Genomic DNA, 21,585 nt, shown 5'->3' with positions numbered 1-21,585 from the left:
AGGGACTGAGCCCAAGTCCAGGTCCATGCTCAGAGGGGAATCTGCAGCTCTCCCCCTACTCATGCTCTCTTTCTCTCTAAAATAAATATATTTTTAAAAAACAGTAAAAATAGAATTATCATATTATGATCCAGTAATTTCACCACTGGGTATTGACCCAAAGAAAATGAAAACACTAATTTGAAAAGATATATGCACTCTTTAGCTTATTGCAGGATTATTTACAGTAGCCAAGATATGGAAGCAACCCATGTCCACTGATAGATGGATAAAGATGCACTATATATGCTCAGCTACCGAAAAAGAATAAAATCTTGCCATTTGCAGCAACATGAATGGACCTAAAGGGTATAATGCCAAGTGCAATCAATCAGTCAGAGAAAGACAAATACCGTACGATTCCACTCATATGTGGATTTAAGAAACAAAATGAACAGAGAGAGACTATTAAATACAGAGAACAAAGGGGAGGTGGTGGGGGATGGGTGAAAGAGATAAAGGGGATGAAGAGTACACTTGGTGAGCACTGAGAAATGTACAGAATCGTTGAATCATCGTATTGTACACCTGAAACTAGCACAGCACAGTGTGGAGACTACGCGTGAACACTAGAAAGCACTGGGGCACAGTGAACTCCGAGTTCTAGTCAACGTCGAAGTCTTCCTGTAAGTCCCCAAGATTTTTCCTCTCCTGTTAATAACCTTTCCACATCCAAACATTTTCAGGAATTTCATTCCCCAAACTGTTATTGGATTGGTAAGGATTTCACAGATAACACTGGCAGGCAGACTGAATACTTTTTCAAAAGAATCAAGGAGTACCTGCTGAGGAATGACAGAAGCTGGCAAACTGTACTTGACCTACAGGGTGAACCTAAGGATCTTTGCAGGACAAGTAGATGTGGAAGTGCAATCTATACACTCAGCTTCTATTAATAGCCAAAGTGAAGGAAAGCTATTTTAACTAATTTTTACACTTTACGTTTAGCAGGATATGCTTCATAAAGAAGTAATTTCTCTTTTCCATTTTACCTGTGATGACTAAAAAAATGGGACTGCGGTCAGTATTCTTAGGAGTAACAATGGCCTGACATTCTCCATGTAACTAATGAAATAATTATGTATAGCACTTAGCATGTTGCTAACACAGGCAGACGGGGTCTTGGGCCTCACATCATCACACATAAGGGAGGACTGAGGCCATCTGACCATGCATCTGCTTTGCCAAGTACAGAATACTTCATGTGTTGATTTGTGTCTGATTTAAAAGGATGGGGCTATTTATAAGTCTGGTTGAGGTGGCTCTTGTTTTTATCCATCTTGGTGTCTGGAGTTATGCCTGACATCATACATTTAGTATTATCAGTTTGGAATTTGAGTTTGGTAGAAAACGGGAATCCTGGAAGGAATCTGATTTTCTCTGCTGATAATGGCCAATCCATTAGTAATGTCACGGTGCCCCGGCCTTTTCTCCTTGTTCCTTCTCCCTCAGTTGTACAGCACACAGAGGCTTTATGAGAGAAGGTCTTTCATTTACCTAAAAGTATCCATACCCAGGTTCCCAGAGTGGGCACCATCTCTACTCCTGCCTAATCCAGTCCATCTACCACCCAATGTCTCCTCACTGCTGTTTTATTGAAAAGCTGAGATTGCTTAATGGGGAGATGTCAAAATTTCTAAATTAAAATATTTCATTAGAAATGTTTACTGAAGTAATAGACCAGGAAGAAAGCCTTTCTTTCAGAGATTACAGTATGCCTTTTCTTTGTATCTTCCAAACCTGATATGGGTTTAAAATTTTTGTCTTTTTCTATTGGCCTGGAATAGTAGAAGCAAGGATCATCTGGGATAATAGTAGAAGTAGGATCATCTGTGATATTCTCAGGCATTTCAACCCATCGTCAAAGCACACATCAAACATGGGATTAACCGAAATAGAGCAAAGGACAGTTAATTATGGAGTGTCTGTGTTAAAAGCACTGATGAAAACTAAGCATTTGGCACAGGGCCTGACCACACAAAGTAAATTCTCTGTAAAGCTTATCAAGCAATACTAGCAGTTGACCTCAACTTAACCACCATCAAATCAGTAGATGATGTCTGGTGAATCAGTTCAATTATCAGCCTGATAACTGATCTTAATCAGGGCTGTTGCTCCCCTGGAAATGAGAACCATATTAGTATTTTGCACAGATTATGTCAGGCAAAATACTTAGTGAAGCTTGTTTACTGACTTATACCAAGATGGGCTGACTTGTTTCTAGGATGCACTGACTTCACACACACCAACAAGCCAGAGTAAGAGGGGAGAGCTTAGAGAAAGGCGTACTTTGAGAGTTCTGTGGTCACCAGTAAACGTTAGGGTGACACTGGTAGAATCCAGTCCACCGGCCCTTCGCAGCCTGACCTCAGGAAATTGGCCTCCCTGAAAGAAATCCCGTCCTATGCTTTCTAAACTGTGTACAGATGATCAAACTCTATTATTTCTAGGCCTAATGTCTAGATTTATTTTACTGCCTGACATAGCCTATTCCTTTTCCTCATGACAAATAATTTCAGTCTCTACGAGTCCATTAATTAGTCTGAGAATTCTTTCTAAAAATAAAGATGGGGCCATAATAACCTTCTGTCACCCAACGTCCTAAATGGTGATTTTTCTGTCCTTAGTATCATTCAGCAATGGCACACAGGAGTTGGAGATATCAATTACGTCAGCATGTCTTTACACATTAGTCTGACTGATTTGTGTTTTTGGTTTTTTTTTTTTTTAATGACTAAGATATTTCCTTGTCTCACAGGCAAGAGTCGGAAGACTGGCCTTCTCTCTGTCAAGTCGTCAACGGAGTCCAGCTTAAAGTCGTTCAACAGGAATCAGCTGGGCCACTACCCAACGCTGCCTTTAACAAAGTCGGCCGATGCACTGAAGCAGGGGGAGGAGGGCAGGCTGGGCAGCGGCCTCTCCCCTCGCGCTTCCAAGTGCTGTGACCAGCCGTGTGGGGCGGGTCCGAACAAAAACCGAAGAAGCCTCCCTGTTTCCATCTGTCGGAGCTGCGAGACCCTGGAGGGCCCTCAGGCTGTGGAAGCTTGGCCTCGATCCCACTCCCTGGATGACCTTCAAGGAGAGCCTGCTGCTGAGAAGGATGTGCCTGGCAAGGTGACAGACCCCTGCCCTCAGACTGTACCACAAGTGCCACAAAAGACAACCCCCTCCATCGCAAAGGTTCAAAGCCCCAAACGAGACCCTGCTGTTGACAATGCACTGCTACTGACCCAAAGCAAGAGATGTTCTGAACCTCAGAAGCCAGCGACTAGGAAACTGGAAGGCTCCACAGCACCCTCTCCCCGTGGCGCATCCCCTCCTCCGTGTCTGCCCAAAACCTACGATGCCCAACATCCCGGAGTCAAACCCAGTTTAACAAGGATGCCTCTTGAGGGTCACAGGAAAGGACTCGAGTTTGAAGGAACGTATCACCCCCCGGGCACCAAAGAAGGCCTAGCTGCTGAGCAGAGGGGCCCCGAGACAAGAGCACAGGCCAAGCATCCCGCCCAGCCTCCGCCTGTTCCTGCCAAGAAGAGCCGAGAGCGCCTGGCCAACGGACTCCACCCGAGCCCCCCCGGCCCCGACGCCCCAAGCCTGCCTGCAAAAAAGGGCAGCCCCAGTGACTGTCACTCACCTCAGGCTTCCAGGCCTCCCTCAGGACAGGAGCCTGGCAGCCCCCTGAGCGCAAGACCACCGCCCTGGCTCTCCGAGCTCCCAGAGAGCACAAGCCTCCAGGAGCACGGCGTGAAGCTGGGACCAGCTCTGACCAGGAAGATCTCCTGCGCTCGGGGAGTCGATCTGGAAATGCTCACGGAAAACAAGTTACGAGCTGAAGGCATCGATCTCACTGAGGAGCCATACTCTGATAAGGTACTGAAGGCCATAAGGGCCTCTGCTTCTTTAAGTCAGGCAGCCTGGTGAGAAGAGCTGCACAGCTGCCCCACAGAGCTGGCCTAGTGGTGAGGGCACCCCCACCGACACTTTGCCGAGGGTGGGGGGGGTGCGGGGGGCGGTGGCAGGGGAGGCAGGTGCTGGCATGGATGGGAGCCACGTCCAGATGAAACACAGACAGTCTTGGACTTTTCCTTTCTTTTCCTTTTCTCTCTTCTTTTGCTTATTTTTAATTTTGGCAGCTGTATTTTGCAGGGAGAGCTGGTTCCAGAAACGGCTGGCTTACTGGACAGACTTGTAGTTTCCAATGTTTACGAACCTGTATGTTTATAAATGTTAACAAATCCCCATTTCATTTCCTATTTGTAAAATGGGATTAATAATAAGCCGCACAGCTACCTTCTGCAGGTATTAGTAGGAACAAGTAAATGTGAACACACTCTGAAAATTGCAGAACCCTTTTCAGACATAATTATATTGTATAGTTATCTGTATGAGTGATGGGGGAATGATTATGAGATCTCTCCCTGTACCAGAAACACCGCGGAAACTCGTATCATGAAAACTCACTGCTTATTTGAAAAAAAAGAGAGAGAGAGAGAGTAGATCTACCAATACCAAAAGGATTCTGAAGACAAATGATAATAGATGTTGCTGTGCATTACTCCTAAGAATGCATATTCTTTGATAATGCATTCCTGGGAGTCCTGGTTATAAAACTCTTTTGACCACAAATCCCTTAAAGTACGATCCTCCACCCCTTGCTCCTCCTCCTTGATCTTTAGTGAACCAACCCCTCTGAATGGAGGGTAGTGAGAGCTGTTCTCTACAGTAAGCACTGGCCGACGGCCTGACAGGGTAAGAGAGATGCAGCGCCAACAGCAGATGCCCTATGTAGGTCTCCCCTGCAGACTGGGAGATGGTCTGCAGTACCACTTCCGCTTTACTTACATTTCAAAACATTTTCCTAGAATTCATCGGTACCAGAAAGATCAAAATGTAAACCCATTCTCTCTAAAACATCTACCCTGACTACAAATACATTCATTTAAAATGAAAACTGTTGGTGCTACTTTCCAGTAGCTACCGGTGTCTTCCCCTACCTCGTGTTTGCTGTTGTTGAAGAAGAGATTCCCTGCAGCCCTTGATGCCGTGTTTCTGTTCCCCTCTGCAGCATGGCCGCTGTGGGATCCCTGAAGCCCTGGTGCAGAGATACGCCGAGGACTTAGATCAGCCCGAGAGGGATGTCGCCACCCACATGGACCAGATTCGCGTGAAGCTTCTGCGGAAGCAGCACCGCATGGCGGTGAGCAGCTGGCGCCTGTGGTGCCCCCAGCTCAGCTTTTGAAGCCCATTTAGTCAGAGTGCTGAATGAAGAGCATGCTGGCAACTTTAAGTAGCCCTGGGAGCACAGCCACTACCAAAAGGAGACACCTGGAGGGAAAGGAATATATATTCAGCCTGCAAAGTTTTAGAAAGTCAGTTTGGGAAAGAAGGAAAAATGAAAATGTTCTATAATCCTAGCAGTATGAAAAAGGTCTTAAAAATCTGTCTAGTCATCTTTTCTGCACATACAATAGTAAATGAACAGGTCTGAAACCCATTTTCAGTGATCAGATCATGAATCTGTTCCTGAACATGCTTTTATCAGTATGTCAAAATGCTCTAGTAAATGTGCCCTCTTTTAACCAATCCTACCTATATTGTTGAAACACTTAAATTTTCCCCCAACTTATTTCAAAAAATTTAGTAAAGAATGCCCTTGTTAATATATAATCTTTGTATAGACTCCCAAGGTTAATTTCTAAGTATATATATAGTGCTTTAAGGGGGTTTGCTTCCACAAGCATATACAAGGTCTCAAGGACTTGCACATTTGATAGTACACTACCTTCCTGAAAGAGAAGCACCTGGTCTTCTCAGAAGTAGTGTAAACGTCTATTTCCCTCCTCTAGCCAACACTTGGTATCACTGTATTTTAATTTCTTTATAACTACATGGATGAAATATTTAGTTTTCCAGTTAATGTAGATTCAAAGTACAGTGGAAAATCTGTTTTATAAAAACTCTGCCCATGGACTGTCTTGTCTGCCGCACACTGCGGAGGCCTGCCTCTTGAATTACCTAGGGATTTCCTTGAAGGAGACAAAATAACAGGGTATAGAAATGCTTACAGTTTGGAGACTTGGACACATAATTAGGATTAGAGCTAATTTCAAGTACTTTCAAGAACCTGAAAAACTTCCTTTAAGATATGTCTCCCCTTTGAGAAGCTGAGAAAGAATTATTGAGGCTACTCTTGGTCTCGGACATCTCATGGCACGAGCGCTTTCCAGTAGTCTGGCAGTGTACTATTTGAGTCGTGCTTCTTTTAGTTATAGAAGGAGCCCTCTGGCGGCCTATGTCAAGTCTTTATAAAATTGCTTTCTTTCTTTATCCAGATCCCAAGTGGTGGACTCACAGAAATCTGTAGAAAGCCCCTCTCTCCCGGATGCGTTTCATCTGTGTCAGATTGGCTGGTTTCCATCGGTCTGCCCATGTACACCAGCGCCCTCACCGAAGCCGGGTTCAGCACACTGGGCCAAGTGCCTTCTCTGTCCCACATTTGCCTTCAGGAGGCCGGCATCACAGAGGAGAGACACATAAGCAAGCTCGTGTCTGCAGCCAGACTCTTCAAACTGCCACCAGGCCCCGAGGCCATATAGCCAGGCCCCTAACGGAGCTCCCTGGACCAGAGCCACCCTTTCACTGTGCTTATGCTAATGCAATTCCTCCTCCTCGGGACAGGCAGACCAGATCCAGAAGAAAGGCCTAGTGTATGGCCACACAGAGCATGAAACCTTGGCACAGGACTAATGACCCTCTCTCCTCCAGAAAAGCCCCCTCGAGGAAACTGGTGTGGTTCTCTTTGACCCCCAAAGAAAAGACAAGCACTTATTTTTATTTTCAGAACACAAAGGACCAGGAAGCCAACTTGCCACACATGCTGTGCCTCCAGTCTGTCTTGGTGTGCTGGGAAGGCTGGGAGCAGAGGGAGGGGCAGCCTGTTTTGTTTCTGAGAACGCCCTTGCCCTTCTGTCTGTCGCCCTGCAGGATACCTGAGGGCCAGACGGTCTTTAGCTAGGCCAAAGTAACAGACTCGGGAGTTCACTGTACACTATTGACCATGCCTGTTTGTTCAAAAGTAAGAAAGTCTGGCTGCACTAGGGAAAAGAAAAAAAAAAAATCCTGTTCTCCTTTAAGTAAACAAGAGACATTTTAATAATTGCTTTCTAGCAATCAGCTTTTATTTGCCTTAATATAAGCTTTGAAGCAGTTATCCTAGTGTTCACTACCCTGTAACCATAGTTTCCAATCTTCAGCTTAGACTGCCATCTAACATATGTGAGATGTTTTCAGCAAAAAACAAAAATGGGCTTTTCTAATTGCCTCAACTCTAACATGGCTTATTTTGTAGGGGTGTTTATCAGGCACAAAGTTCCTGTTGGCTTTCAGTTTTTACACTAACTACAAATCCAGTAAAAAACTATCTGAAATTCAGAGATGGGGTGTGTACATGAGTGTGTGTGCACGTGTGGGTGAGCGTGTGTGTGTGTGTGTGTGTGTGTGTGTATAGCAACTACCTTCACTTTAATCAGTTTAGTTTTGTTTACCACGTTGGTCATTGTGCTGCAGTATTGACTTGGACTCCTGACCACGCCCATCCCCAAATCAGCTAACAGGTCAGCTTTGTAAAGTCATTGGAAGGTTGACTATTTCAGAAAGATGTTTTTAAAAAGGGAAGCAGTTTGTAAGCTATTTAAAAAAAATTTTTCTTTCATAACTCAGATACCATTTTCCTTCCTTATTGAGAATATTCTTTTAATTCAGATAAAAGTTCACTTTGGAGCCAGATAAACCACATTAACTACGTATTAGGTATTTGCATATTTTCAATTGTTTTCCAACTGATTGTAGCATTTTCCATCCTTTTTTAGTGTGGTGTCTGATTTTTCTAGCACACAGAAATTCAGGCAACTAAATTAAGGTTTCTGTTGCTTACTAAATGAATTTCCTTTACATTCTTAATCATGAGAACTATTTTAAGCACTGAATGTGATCATTTACAATAGAAACACTTTGAACACAAAGCCTTGATCAAAAGCTCTTAAACATTTCATCTGCTCATTAAAACGATTTCCCTCAGGGGGGTTAAAAGTGATTTCATTTACAAAGCCGTCTTCAGCATTTGCTCTCTGTACTTGGATCCATGTTTCTGAGGAAAAGGAGATGTTCTCAGGTGATAAATTTTTTCATGCTTTGGTACACATTTAAAAAATAAAGGTCTCTTCGATAATAATCACCTTCTAGAAGATGCCATGTGAAGAAGTTGTGGAAATGCAGACTAAAAAGCTCAAGCTGCCCATTTTCTACTGAAATCTTAAGAACAGCCCGTATTACCACCTCGGGTTGTGCGCACAGCCCCCGCGGAACAGAACTGGGTTGCAGGGCTACCTGTGACCATGCCGGAGATGCGTCTCTCTTGCTGGGACGGACGTGGGTGTGAGGACATGCGCTCCTCCCCCAGCTGCCCAGTGCCTTGGCCGGACATTCTGCGATCCTACTCATCATTTAAGCTGACTGCACCCAAGTCCCGAAGTTGACCACAAAGGAGGAGAAATCTGTGAAATTTCCCAGCTAGTTCATTTGCAGTGTAAGATTTTCATGTCAGTAAAAGTGGCACCAGAAAATAGAGGAGTTTTTTGAGAATGCCAAACCATATTTTTGTCACTCTTCTTTGGAAGTCATTGCCTTTGCATAGAAAAATCAAATTCAGGGACCATGAATGATTTTCAGTGGGAAGATCTTCCTAATAGGGGGTCTAATAAGGTTTTTACTTTATTGTGCTTTAAAAAATTTTAAAAGAACCTTTTTTTTAATTGTTAGTGTTTGTTTGGACTTCGCTTTAAACGTTTAATTTGATCCTAGAAAATCCTGAATGTGTGTGTGTGACTTTTAATGAAGGTGGTTTAGGGGCCACCTGTCAGAAGACAGGTGTGAGGCATCAGCAATATCTTGTTTTAATCAGTTGCACTTGGTACAGAATGTTGAGGAAGGGTGAAAAGTGTAATCTTTGGAAAGCACAAAAGAAACCTAGAAAGGCAGTTTGGCTCAGGTAGCTACACATCCGTTGTGTGTAATTTTTAAAGCTGTCTAGAAGAAATTCAGCCAACCCCAACCACTATTTACATTCCCAGATAACCAAGAAGCAGATAGATTTTCATGGCCTTCCGTAGCAGCCCTATTCTCTGTCCTGATCCCTTGTATGGGTGAATTTGGAAGTTACTAGTCTATGGCAAACCAGTTCCTGACATAGCAAAATTTGCTTTCATAACTGCAGCAAAAGAAATCAGTTCAAGTCAATGCTGCATGTATGTACTGTATTATTTTCACAAAATATAATAGTCTGAGTCCGAGTTATCTTGATTTTAAATTGATAGAGAAAACAAACTGTCAAGCAAGTTATATAACAACTAACAACATTGCACTTTCTGTATATGAAATCAATATTTAAATAACTTATTTTTCTCCATTGCTGTTCTTAAACATTGTAAGTAGCTGTAATATACCAGTCCCAATATGTCCTTGCGATTGCTTCAGCCCAGGAAAGCTGTGTATTGTTTTAAAAATTGTAAAAATTGTGACGATTCATTTAGCAAAGAGAAAGGTGGACAGAAGGGTTTTCCTATGTATCAAAACTTGTCTATAATTATGTCATCTATGTACCTAGAAAAAAAATAAATTTCTTCAGTTGACTATGCCTCTCTTGTTGTTCCTTGGTATTTCAAAGATGGAGTAGAAGTGAAATTTACAAAGTGTATACAAACATTTGTAGAACTTTACTTCTGCGTCATCAACAAAACTCGCTAACACACATTCCTTCTCTTTGCCAGTTTATTGCTTTTCCCAAATATTGCATAATCAAAGCCTATAACCACATCTTCTGAGACCAGAAGGAATTTTGGAAGTCATCTCTACTCTTTTTAAGTCCATCAACTTTCAAGTGAAGAACCTGAGTCCATGAAGGTGGTTGACTTGCCCAGTATTACAGTTAAATGGTAACAAAACCTAAGCCTTTCATTGAAAGAAAAAAAATTTAGGTTGGGATATTATAGAAATTGACTTGACAAAAATCATTTTTCAATACTGGTGTATCAAAATTGATATAAAAACTTTTTTAATTAGGAGGGGCTGTGTAATAAAAATTTTGAGTGGGTAACACCCATACTTGAGAGTGAAAAAAGAAAAAAATCACCCTCTCCCTTCCTCGCAGCCACCTGTTTCTGTCTTTGCAGATCAAGAGCATAACCAGTGTTTGCAGTTCTTTTCAGAACTGCTCCACATATTTACAAATATAACTCTGTATTTTTCCCATAGAGGAATGACATATTCTTCATACTTCCTCACCTTGATTTTACATTCAATGTATCTTGGAGATCTTTTCATATCACAACTCCTCCATTCTCTTAAAGGCTGTATAACATTCTGTTATGTCAATAATTTAATCACTCTTCAGTGGAAGGATAACAGCTTGCCATTACAAAAAAGCTGTTAGGAATACCCTTGTACTTAGGTCACTTAGCACGTGGAACTGTGTTAGAATTATGCGTACTTTAGATTTTGATGGAATATTTTAAATCCACTGGTAGATTTCACTAAAGAAAGCTTTATTATGATAGATTTTATTTATAAATTAGTCTCACTCTCCACCTCGTAATTCATTTTGTAAATAGGGATGTCTCACATATTGTTTGGGTGGGGGGGTTCATCTGAGCTACATTGTTTTAAAGAACTAACCATAAGTCTCCAATGTTACTTATCTCACTCTGACTCCTAAAATTCAATAATTCAATTGGAAGAAGATCTTTTTTCTTGTGACTCCTAAGAAACCCTGACCCAACTCTTGGTGTTAGGCCTTAAGGACACTCCCTATATGGATACTTATGTTGCATTCACTTAGAAGTTACAAAGCACATACATTAGGGAATGGAGAAAACAGAAGAGTGGTTGTCATTCTTTAACCACAGGAGCCATTCTGGAGACCTCAGAACCATGGCTTTCATACTCTAAGCTAGGAGGACCCACTCAGAGCCCACTACACACAGTCCTTCCTTGGAGGGTGTTTGTGAGCATGAGACAGAAAGCATACTCAGGACCCTGCAGGAGCTTTATCTGCAAGCATTCCCCTCACACAGCGCCCTGCCCAACGCTATACCAGAGAAAGGGGATTTAGCTGTCTGCTCTCGGGCCCTTTAACAAAAGCACCTGAAGGCCCCAATCAAACCACGTTGGAGTCCAATTGTGGAAGGGCCCCGGGATATGTGTGGGAGCCTCAGCAGTTCAGACTGATTGGACTTTTACCACCTTCCCCATTTATTTTTAACACCTGAGTAATGAATAAAGTCACAGAAGTGAGAGAAATGTATGCAAAGGGCTGTGGGAACCAGAGGAAAAACTGACTCAGTCAAAGAGAGAAAAAGGTCAAAGGAGGTAGCTAATGTGAGTTATAACAGCGTGCCCATGTACCAAGAGCATCAGACTCAGAAACACAGAGTTTGAAAAGCACAAAAAAATCACTGAGAAATTATCTCCTGCGTCTCCAGACTCCTGATCCACTTGCTTCTCATCCTGACTGAATTCTCTCTTTCCCCATTCAACAGAGCACTTGAAAACCACCCACTGGGCCCCCCTCTCTGGACCTTTCAGCACGCTTCCAAACTTACCCTCATCCTCACCTAATTTTTCCTTCTCACTCCAGCCAAGTCTAGAGAGGTGTCCCTCCATCTGTCTAATCCTTCTACCGTGCTCAGGGGTCCTGTCCGGAGACCCCCTCAGCCATCATCTCTGTAGCTTCCCCTTGAACATGTTTGCAAGCCTGGTGCTTGGCTCTCTAGGCCTTTCCAAACTCCCCCTTTTTGGATAATACCACTGCGTTTCTGTTGGGAGAAGGGCAGTCCTCACATTTCAGGGGTCCCTGGTATATAACCTTTAGTCACGGTGTCCCCCAGCCCTCTCCCAGTGGTGAGGACAGCTCTTGCCAGGCCATTCAGCCTCCATTACCACAGAACTGGGCTCTGGAGTTCAAGATCAGGCACAGAGGAGCATAAGAACTGAACTATCTAAATGTGGCACCCAGGAGTTCAGCAATGGAGGACCCTAGGTCTTCCTGTCCTTTCCAAAGCTTGTTCAGCCATTCTTTTGTTTGATTCCTTATGCCATTTGTCAATCAAACATCTCTTCTCAGGTACCCCTAATATTCGAAAACTGAAGACTCCCATTTTGAACTTCCCAATGAAACAATATTAACAAATGTGTACAAACAAGGCTAAAGCTAAAACTTGGCCCCCAGTCCTCCAATGACAGAGCTCATCCATCTCCAGCCACTCTCAGCCCCTCCTCTGAATTAGGCTGATTTTTTAGGGACAGACGCCTTCTGCGTATCCCCAACTGATGGTGAGCGTAGGCAGAGTCATTAGTAGCATTCGGGACTGGAAGGAAAATCAAACTTATGATAAACTGGCTAATGAGGATCCACATGTGGGTTCTGAAGAGCTGACTGTGGGTCCATGGGGTACCCCAGGGATCATCCGCAATTTGAAAACACCTGCTATAAGCCTGTCTTTAAGGTGCAATGGGAGATGCAAGGCAGCGGTGTGTAAAACACCTAACCACAGAGAGATTTTAATCTCATCAGGGAAACAGGTCATGTGAAATAGGGAGAGGACAGGAAAATAAGGAGGAGACCATGCAGCTTTTCCGTGCAAACAAACCACCACTGGACCAGCTGAGAGAAGAGTGGTTTCTCTACTGTCTTGGGAGTAGGCATTTCAAGCATTCACTCCCCTGTTATTTAAGAGGATTCCTCCTGGTGTCTGACGTACATAGGAGGGAGTGCCCCTCACCACTCCCACCCACAGTGTGGGACACAACGCAGGCTGCACAAGCCGGCCTGAGGCTTCCCCTATGTCTGGATCTAGACCTACCCATGCAAAGCCCTGAGCACAAATCAGGCTCCTGGGGTCTACAGTGGGGTGTTCCCTGGCCGGGATGTTCTGCCCTTGCTGCCTTTGCCCAGGACCCACCGTGGCTTCCTGCTTTCCAGCCTTGGCACCTACCTGGGTTCCGGTCCATTTGTTGGTTACTGGGTCTCCTCCAAACCTCTGGTGCCTGTGACTCTATTTCCTTAAGCTGCTCTCTGGTGCTTTTACCAAAAATACTTATTTCTGCTCATCTTAAAAATAAAACTGCCAGTTACTTTTCTAGCAAAAGATAGTATCATCTGGGAATAGTAGGCAACTGCAACCCAGAAAAAACCACTACGGCCAAACCGTAGGAAAGTCCTCAGTACAAAAGAGACCCCGGTGCTCTTTTATAGAGAAAGTTAGAGGGGGTAGGGGGAGGCGGTTACAAACAAAGAGTCCATCGGAGCTTCCACTGAGAGCTGGAAGTATTAGCAGCTTCTCATTGGCTGTGTTGTGCTCATCTTTCATTGACTGTGCTGTTGCCAGGGGAAGAGCAAAGCCTGTCTTCCTCTCGCTGGGTATTAAAAGAGTTCACACCTAGAAGGTCCATCTTTTCCTGTTGAATTTGCAGTTAACCATGAGTGGCAGGGCCTGGGAACTCTCCTCTGCCGAACCTCCCGGCCCCATTCCCTTAATTCATTTTCACACTTCCAAGGCCATTCTATTTGTAGGAAATTTCTTCAAATTTCTGTTATCACTAGCTTTGTAAAAATAAAAATTGTGCTTATTTATCTTTCTCAGTCTCAAGAGTTCTTGACACTGACAGCTCCTCAGGAACGGTGTGTCTAACTGAAGTTAAAAAAAAAAAAAAAAGAATAAAGGCATCAAAGACTCTTTTTGTGTCTGTTTTACCACCCCGCGGCATTTTTTTTTTTTGCACTTTATTTAACTTTTTATTTTTTATAAACATATATTTTTATCCCCAGGGGTACAGGTCTGTGAATCACCAGGTTTACACACTTCACAGCACTCACCAAAGCACATACCCTCCCCAATGTCCATAATCCCACCCCCTTCTCCCAAACCCCCTCCCCCCAGCAATCCTCAGTTTGTTTTGTGAGATTAAGAGTCACTTATGGTTTGTCTCCCTCCCAATCCCATCTTGTTTCATTTATTCTTCTCCTACCCACTTAAGCCTCCATGTTGCATCACCACTTCCTCATATCAGGGAGATCATATGATAGTTGTCTTTCTCTGCTTGACTTATTTCGCTAAGCATGATACGCTCTAGTTCCATCCATGTTGTCGCAAATGGCAAGATTTCATTTCTTTTGATGGCTGCATAGTATTCCATTGTGTATATATACCACATCTTCTTGATCCATTCATCTGTGGATAGACATCTAGGTTCTTTCCATAGTTTGGCTATTGTGGACATTGCTGCTATAAACATTCGGGTGCATGTGCCCCTTTGGATCACTACATTTGTATCTTTAGGGTAAATACCCAATAGTGCAATTGCTGGGTCATAGGGCAGTACTATTTTCAACATTCTGAGGAACCTCCATGCTGTTTTCCAGAGTGGCTGCACCAGCTTGCATTCCCACCAACAGTGTAGGAGGGTTCCCCTTTCTCCACATCCTCGCCAACATCTGTCATTTCCTGACTTGTTGATTTTAGCCATTCTGACTGGTGTGAGGTGATATCTCATTGTGGTTTTGATTTGTATTTCCCTGATGCCCAGTGATATGGAGCACTTTTTCATGTGTCTGTTGGCCATCTGGATGTCTTTCTATTTTTTGCAGAAATGTCTGTTCATGTCCTCTGCCCATTTCTTGATTGGATTATTTGTTCTTTGGGTGTTGAGTTTGCTAAGTTCTTTATAGATTCTGGACACTAGTCCTTTATCTGATATGTCGTTTGCAAATATCTTCTCCCATTCTGTCAGTTGTCTTTTGATTTTGTTAACTGTTTCCTTTGCTGTGCAAAAGCTTTTGATCTTGATGAAATCCCAATAGTTCATTTTTTCCCTTGCTTCCCTTGCCTTTTGCGTTGTTCCTAGGAAGATGTTGCTGCGGCAGAGGTCGAAGAGGTTGCTGCCTGTGTTCTCCTCAAGGATTTTGATGGATTCCTTTCGCACATTGAGGTCCTTCATCCATTTTGAGTCTATTTTTGTGTGTGGTGTAAGGAAATGGTCCAATTTCATTTTTCTACATGTGGCTGTCCAATTTTCCCAGCACCATTTATTGAAGAGGCTGTCTTTTTTCCATTGGACATTCTTTCCTGCTTTGTCGAAGATGAGTTGACCATAGATTTGAGGGTCTATTTCTGGGCTCTCTATTCTGTTCCATTGATCTATGTGTCTGTTTTTGTGCCAGTACCATGCTGTCTTGATGATGACAGCTTTGTAATAGAGCTTGAAGTCCGGAATTGTGATGCCACCAACGTTGGCTTTCTTTTTCAATATCCCTTTGGCTATTCGAGGTCTTTTCTGGTTCCATATAAATTTTAGCATTATTTGTTCCATTTCTTTGAAAAAGATGGATGGTACTTTGATAGGAATTGCATTAAATGTGTAGATTGCTTTAGGTAGCATAGACATTTTCACAATATTTATTCTTCCAATCCAGGAGCATGGAACATTTTTCCATTTCTTTGTGTCTTCCTCAATTTCTTTCATGAGTACTTTATAGTTTTCTGAGTATAGATTCTGTGTCTCTTTGGTTAGGTTTATTCCTAGGTATCTTATGGTTTTGGATGCAATTGTAAATGGGATTGACTCCTTAATATCTCTTTCTTCTGTCTTGCTGTTGGTGTAGAGAAATGCAACTGTTTTCTGTGCATTGATTTTATATCCTGACACTTTACTGAATTCCTGTATAAGTTCTAGCAGTTTTGGAGTGGAGTCTTTTGGGTTTTCCACATATAGTATCATATCATCTGCGAAGAGTGATAATTTGACTTCTTCTTTGCCGATTTGGATGCCTTTAATTTCCTTTTGTTGTCTGATTGCTGAGGCTAGGACCTCTAGTACTATGTTGAAGAGCAGTGGTGATAATGGACATCCCTGCCGTGTTCCTGACCTTAGTGGAAAAGCTTTCAGTTTTTCTCCATTGAGAATGATATTTGCGGTGGGTTTTTCATAGATGGCTTTGATGATATTGAGGTATGTGCCCTCTATCCCTACACTTTGAAGAGTTTTGATCAGGAAGGGATGCTGTACTTTGTCAAATGCTTTTTCAGCATCTATTGAAAGTATCATATGGTTCTTGTTCTTTCTTTTATTGATGTGTTGTATCACATTGACTGATTTGCGGATGTTGAACCAACCTTGCAGCCCTGGAATAAATCCCACTTGGTCGTGGTGAATAATCTTTTTAATGTACTGTTGAATCCTATTGGCTAGTATTTTGTTGAGTATTTTCGCATCTGTGTTCATCAAAGATATCGGTCTATAGCTCTCTTTTTTGGTGGGATCCTTGTCTGGTTTTGGGATCAAGGTGATGCTGGCCTCATAAAATGAGTTTGGAAGTTTTCCTTCCATTTCTATTTTTTGGAACAGTTTCAGGAGAATAGGAATTAGTTCTTCTTTAAATGTTTGGTAGAATTCCCCCGGGAAGCCATCTGGCCCTGGGCTTTTGTTTGTTTGGAGATTTTTAATGACTGTTTCAATCTCCTTACTGGTTATGGGTCTGTTCAGGCTTTCTATTTCTTCCTGGTTCAGTTGTGGTAGTTTATATGTTCCTAGGAATGCATCCATTTCTTCCAGATTGTCAAATTTATTGCCATAGAGTTGCTCATAGTATGTTCTTATAATAGTTTGTATTTCTTTGGTGTTAGTTGTGATCTCTCCTCTTTCATTCATGATTTTATTTATTTGGGTCCTTTCTCTTTTCTTTTTGATAAGTCGGGCCAGGGGTTTATCAATTTTATTAATTCTTTCAAAGAACCAGCTCCTACTTTCGTTGATTTGTTCTATTGTCTTTTTGGTTTCTATTTCATTGATTTCTGCTCTGATCTTTATGATTTCTCTTCTCCTGCTGGGCTTAGGGTTTCTTTCTTGTTCTTTCTCCAGCTCCTTTAGGTGTAGGGTTAGGTTGTGTACCTGAGACCTTTCTTGTTTCTTGAGAAAGGCTTGTACTGCTATATATTTTCCTCTCAGGACTGCCTTTGTTGTGTCCCACAGATTTTGAACCGTTGTATTTTCATTATCATTTGTTTCCATGATTTTTTTCAATTCTTCTTTAATTTCCCGGTTGACCCATTCATTCTTTAGAAGGATACTGTTTAGTCTCGATGCATTTGGGTTCTTTCCAAACTTCCTTTTGTGGTTGAGTTCTAGCTTTAGAGCATTGTGGTCTGAAAATATGCAGGGAATGATCCCAATCTTTTGATACCGGTTGAGTCCTGATTTAGGACCGAGGATGTGATCTATTCTGGAGAATGTTCCATGTGCACTAGAGTAGAATGTGTATTCTGTTGCTTTGGGATGAAATGTTCTGAATATATCTGTGATGTCCATCTGGTCCAGTGTGTCGTTTAAGGCCTTTATTTCCTTGCTGATCTTTTGCTTGGATGACCTGTCCATTTCAGTGAGGGGAGTGTTAAAGTCCCCTACTATTATTGTATTATTGTTGATGTGTTTCTTTGATTTTGTTATTAATTGGTTTATATAGTTGGCTGCTCCCACGTTGGGGGCATAGATATTTAAAATTGTTAAATCTTCTTGTTGGACAGACCCTTTGAGTATGATATAGTGTCCTTCCTCATCTCTTATTATAGTCTTTGGCTTAAAATCTAATTGATCTGATATAAGGATTGCCACTCCTGCTTTCTTCTGATGTCCATTAGCATGATAAATTCTTTTCCACCCCCTCACTTTAAATCTGGAGGTGTCTTCGGGCTTAAAATGAGTTTCTTGGAGGCAACATATAGATGGGTTTTGTTTTTTTATCCATTCTGATACCCTGTGTCTTTTGACAGGGGCATTTAGCCCATTCACATTCAGGGTAACTATTGAGAGATATGAATTTAGTGCCATTGTATTGCCTGTAAGGTGACTGTTACTGTATATGGTCTCTGTTCCTTTCTGATCTACCACTTGTAGGCTCTCTCTTTACTTAGAGGACCCCTTTCAATATTTCCTGTAGAGCTGGTTTGGTATTTGCAAATTCTTTCAGTTTTTGTTTGTCCTGGAAGCTTTTAATCTCTCCTTCTATTTTCAATGATAGCCTAGCTGGATATAGTATTCTGGGCTGCATGTTTTTCTCGTTTAGTGCTCTAAAAATATCATGCCAGCTCTTTCTGGCCTGCCAGGTCTCTGTGGATAAGTCAGCTGCCAATCTAATATTTTTACCATTGTATGTTACAGACTTCTTTTCCCGGGCTGCTTTCAGGATTTTCTCTTTGTCACTGAGACTTGTAAATTTTACTATTAGGTGACGGGGTGTGGGCCTATTCTTATTGATTTTGAGGGGCGTTCTCTGAACCTCCTGAATTTTGATGCTCGTTCCCTTTGCCATATTGGGGAAATTCTCCCCAATAATTCTCTCCAGTATACCTTCTGCTCCCCTCTCTCTTTCTTCTTCTTCTGGAATCCCAATTATTCTAATGTTGTTTCGTCTTATGGTGTCACTTAATTCTCGAATTCTCCCCTCGTGGTCCAGTAGCCGTTTGTCCCTCTTTTGCTCAGCTTCTTTATTCTCTGTCATTTGGTCTTCTATATCACTAATTCTTTCTTCTGCCTCATTTATCCTAGCAGTTAGAGCCTCCATTTTTGATTGCACCTCATTAATAGCTTTTTTGATTTCAACTTGGTTAGATTTTAGTTCTTTTATTTCTCCAGAAAGGGCTTTTATATCTCTCGAGAGGGTTTCTCTAATATCTTCCATGCCTTTTTCGAGCCCGGCTAGAACCTTGAGAATTGTCATTCTGAACTCTAGATCTGACATATTACCGATGTCTGTATTGATTAGGTCCCTAGCCTTCGGTACTGCCTCTTGTTCTTTTTTTTGCGTTGAATTTTTACGTCTTGTCATTTTGGCCAGATAAGAGTAAATGAAGGGGCAAGTAAAATACTAAAAGGGTGGCAACAACCCCAGAAAAATATGCTTTAACTAAATTAGAAGAGATCCAAAATCGTGAGTGGGGAGAAAGGGGATAAAAAGAGGTTCAAAAGGAAAGAAAGAAAAAAAAAGAAAAGAAAAAAAAATTTTTTTAAAAAAAGAAAACACCTGAGAAAAATGTAAAAAAGAAAAAATATATATATTAGATAAACTAGTAAAAAATCGTTAAAAAAGAAAAAGGTAACAGTTAAAAAAAATAAAATTTTACCTGAAGGCGAGAAGAAAAAGAAAAGAAAAAAAAAAAATGAAAAAGAAAAAATTAAATTAACTGCAAGACTAAAAAAAAAATCACAGGAAAAAAGCCATGAGTTCCGTGCTTGGCTTTCTCCTCCTCTGGAATTCTGCTGCTCTCCTTGGTATTGAAACCGCACTCCTTGGTAGGTGAACTTGGTCTCGGCTGGATTTCTTGTTGATCTTCTGGGGGAGGGGCCTGTTGTAGTGATTCTCAAGTGTCTTTGCCCCAGGCGGAATTACACCTCCCTTACCCGGGGCCGGGGTGAGTAATCCGCTCGGGTTTGCTTTCAGGAGCTTTTGTTCCCTGAGCGCTTTCTGTAGAGTTCCGGAGGACGGGAACACAAATGGTGGCCTCCTGGTCTCCGGCCCGGAGGAGCCGAGAGCCCAGGGCCCCACTCCTCAGTGCGCCCTCAGAGAACAGCACCCAGTTATTCCCGTCTGCCTGACCTCCGGCCGCGCTCCGAGCTCACCAAGCCTGCGATCGGTTCAAGGTAACACCGAGCTGTGAGCTTACTGTCGGCTCTGTCTCTGTAGCCGGCTTTTCCGTTCCAATATCCGCAAGCTCTGCGACACTCAGACACCCCCGATCCTTCTGTGACCCTGCGGGACCTGAGGCCACGCTGACCCCGCGTGGGCTTCGCCCCGGTTTAGCCTCTGGAGCGATGTCCCTCAGCGGAACAGACTTTTAAAAGTCCTAATTTTGTGCGCGGTTGCTCCGCCGCTTGCCGGGAGCCGGCCCCTCCCCCCGGGGTCTATCTTCCCGTCGCTTTGGATTCACTTCTCCGCCGGTCCTACCTTTCAGAAAGCGGTTGTTTTTCTGTTTCCAGAATTGCTGTTCTTCTCTTCGGTCTGCCGATGGATTTTCAGGTGTTCGCAATCTTTAGATAAGCTATCTAGCTGATCTCCGGCTAGCTGAAGCAGTCTCAGCTTACTACTTCTCCGCCATCTTGACTCCTCCCTCCCCATCCCGCGGCATTTTAGTAGACACCCCTTTCGGTATTGTTGAAAGAAACTTGCTTTTGGAGGCCCATTAAATTCCACTTCTTACCTCGAATTCCTCGGGGTTTCAGGCAAGTCATTTAATCTCCCTGGGTCTTAGTTTCCTGGCTTGCAAGCCGGGACAATAATTGTTACCTCACTGGACTAATGTAAAAACGAAATGAGACATTGAAATGGGATTAAGTCTTTTTAACAAATGGTGCTAAAATAACTGGATATCCACTTGTGAAAAACTGAAGTCTGCCCCTACCTACCGCCCATCATATACACAGATGACTGTGCATATCCTGTGTAGGAGTTACACAGACCCAAGTACCGGAGCTAAAACTAGAAAACTCTTAGGAGAAATATGAAAGTAAATCTTCATGGCCTTGGATTAAGCAAAGGATTTTTGGAGATGATAAAGAAAAGCCCAAGCAACAGAAGGAAAAAATACATATATTGGACTTCATCAAAATTAAAAACTCTTGTGGGTCAAAGGACACTATAAAAAAAAAAAAAAGATAAGCCATAGAATGGGAGAATATATTTGTAAATATAAGAAGAAATGTAATCCACACATGAAAATTAGACTCAAATGGATGAAAAACCTCAATGTGAGAAAGGAATCCATGAAAATCCTTGAGGAAAACACAGGCAGCAACCTCTTTGACCTCAGCCGCAGCAACTTCTTCCCAGGAACATTGCCAAAGGCAAGGGAAGCAAGGGCAAAAATGAAGTATTGGGATGTCATCAAGATCAAAAGCTTCTACACAGCAAAGGAAATAGTTAACAATAGAATGGGAGAAGATATTTGCAAATGACATATCAGATAAAGGGTTAGTATCCAAAATCTTTAAAGAGCTTATCAAACTCAACACCCAAAGAACAAATAATCCAGTCAAAAAATGGGAAGGGGGGGGACGCCTGGATGGCTCAGTTGGTTAAGCCACTGCCCTCAGCTCAGGTCATGATCTCAGGGTCCTGGGATCGAGTTCCACATCGGGCTCTCTGCTCAGCAGGGAGCCTGCTTCCCTCTCTCTCTCTCTCTCTCTGCCTCCTTCTTTAACTATTTGTGATCTCTCTCTGTCAAATAAATAAAATCTGTAAAAGAAAAAAGAAAGAAAGAAAAGAAATAAAGAAAGAAGTGGGAAGAGGACATGAACAGACATTTCTGCAAAGACACCCAGATGGCCAACAGACACGTGAAAAAGTGTTCCACATCACACAGCATCAGGGAAATACAAATCAAAACCACAATGAGATACCACCTCACACTGGTCAGAATGGCTAAAATTAACCAGTCAGGAAATGAT

The 21,585-nt window shown here is 42.5% G+C and overlaps 1 protein-coding gene across 9 annotated transcripts in view; it reads left to right on the top strand.

The window, feature by feature from the left end:
- LOC309864645 (sterile alpha motif domain-containing protein 5) overlaps positions 1-9,730 on the top strand; it is a 909,922-nt gene extending 900,192 nt beyond the window's left edge. For all 9 annotated transcript variants that reach the window (XM_082730322.1, XM_082730320.1, XM_082730326.1 and 6 more), the window contains 3 exons: positions 2,798-3,909; positions 5,105-5,236; positions 6,372-9,730. In XM_082730322.1, coding sequence (XP_082586448.1) covers positions 2,798-3,909; positions 5,105-5,236; positions 6,372-6,635 — 1,508 coding nt within the window. In that variant the 3' untranslated portion in view covers positions 6,636-9,730. The remainder of the gene's footprint in view (positions 1-2,797; positions 3,910-5,104; positions 5,237-6,371) is intronic.
- The last annotated feature ends 11,855 nt before the right edge of the window (positions 9,731-21,585 follow it).

This window comes from Mustela nivalis, assembly GCF_964662115.1.
Source record: "Mustela nivalis genome assembly, chromosome: 5".
Lineage (NCBI taxonomy): Eukaryota > Metazoa > Chordata > Mammalia > Carnivora > Mustelidae > Mustela > Mustela nivalis.
Note: the sequence above shows the minus strand (reverse complement) of the source record. Positions and strands in the feature narration are given on the sequence as shown.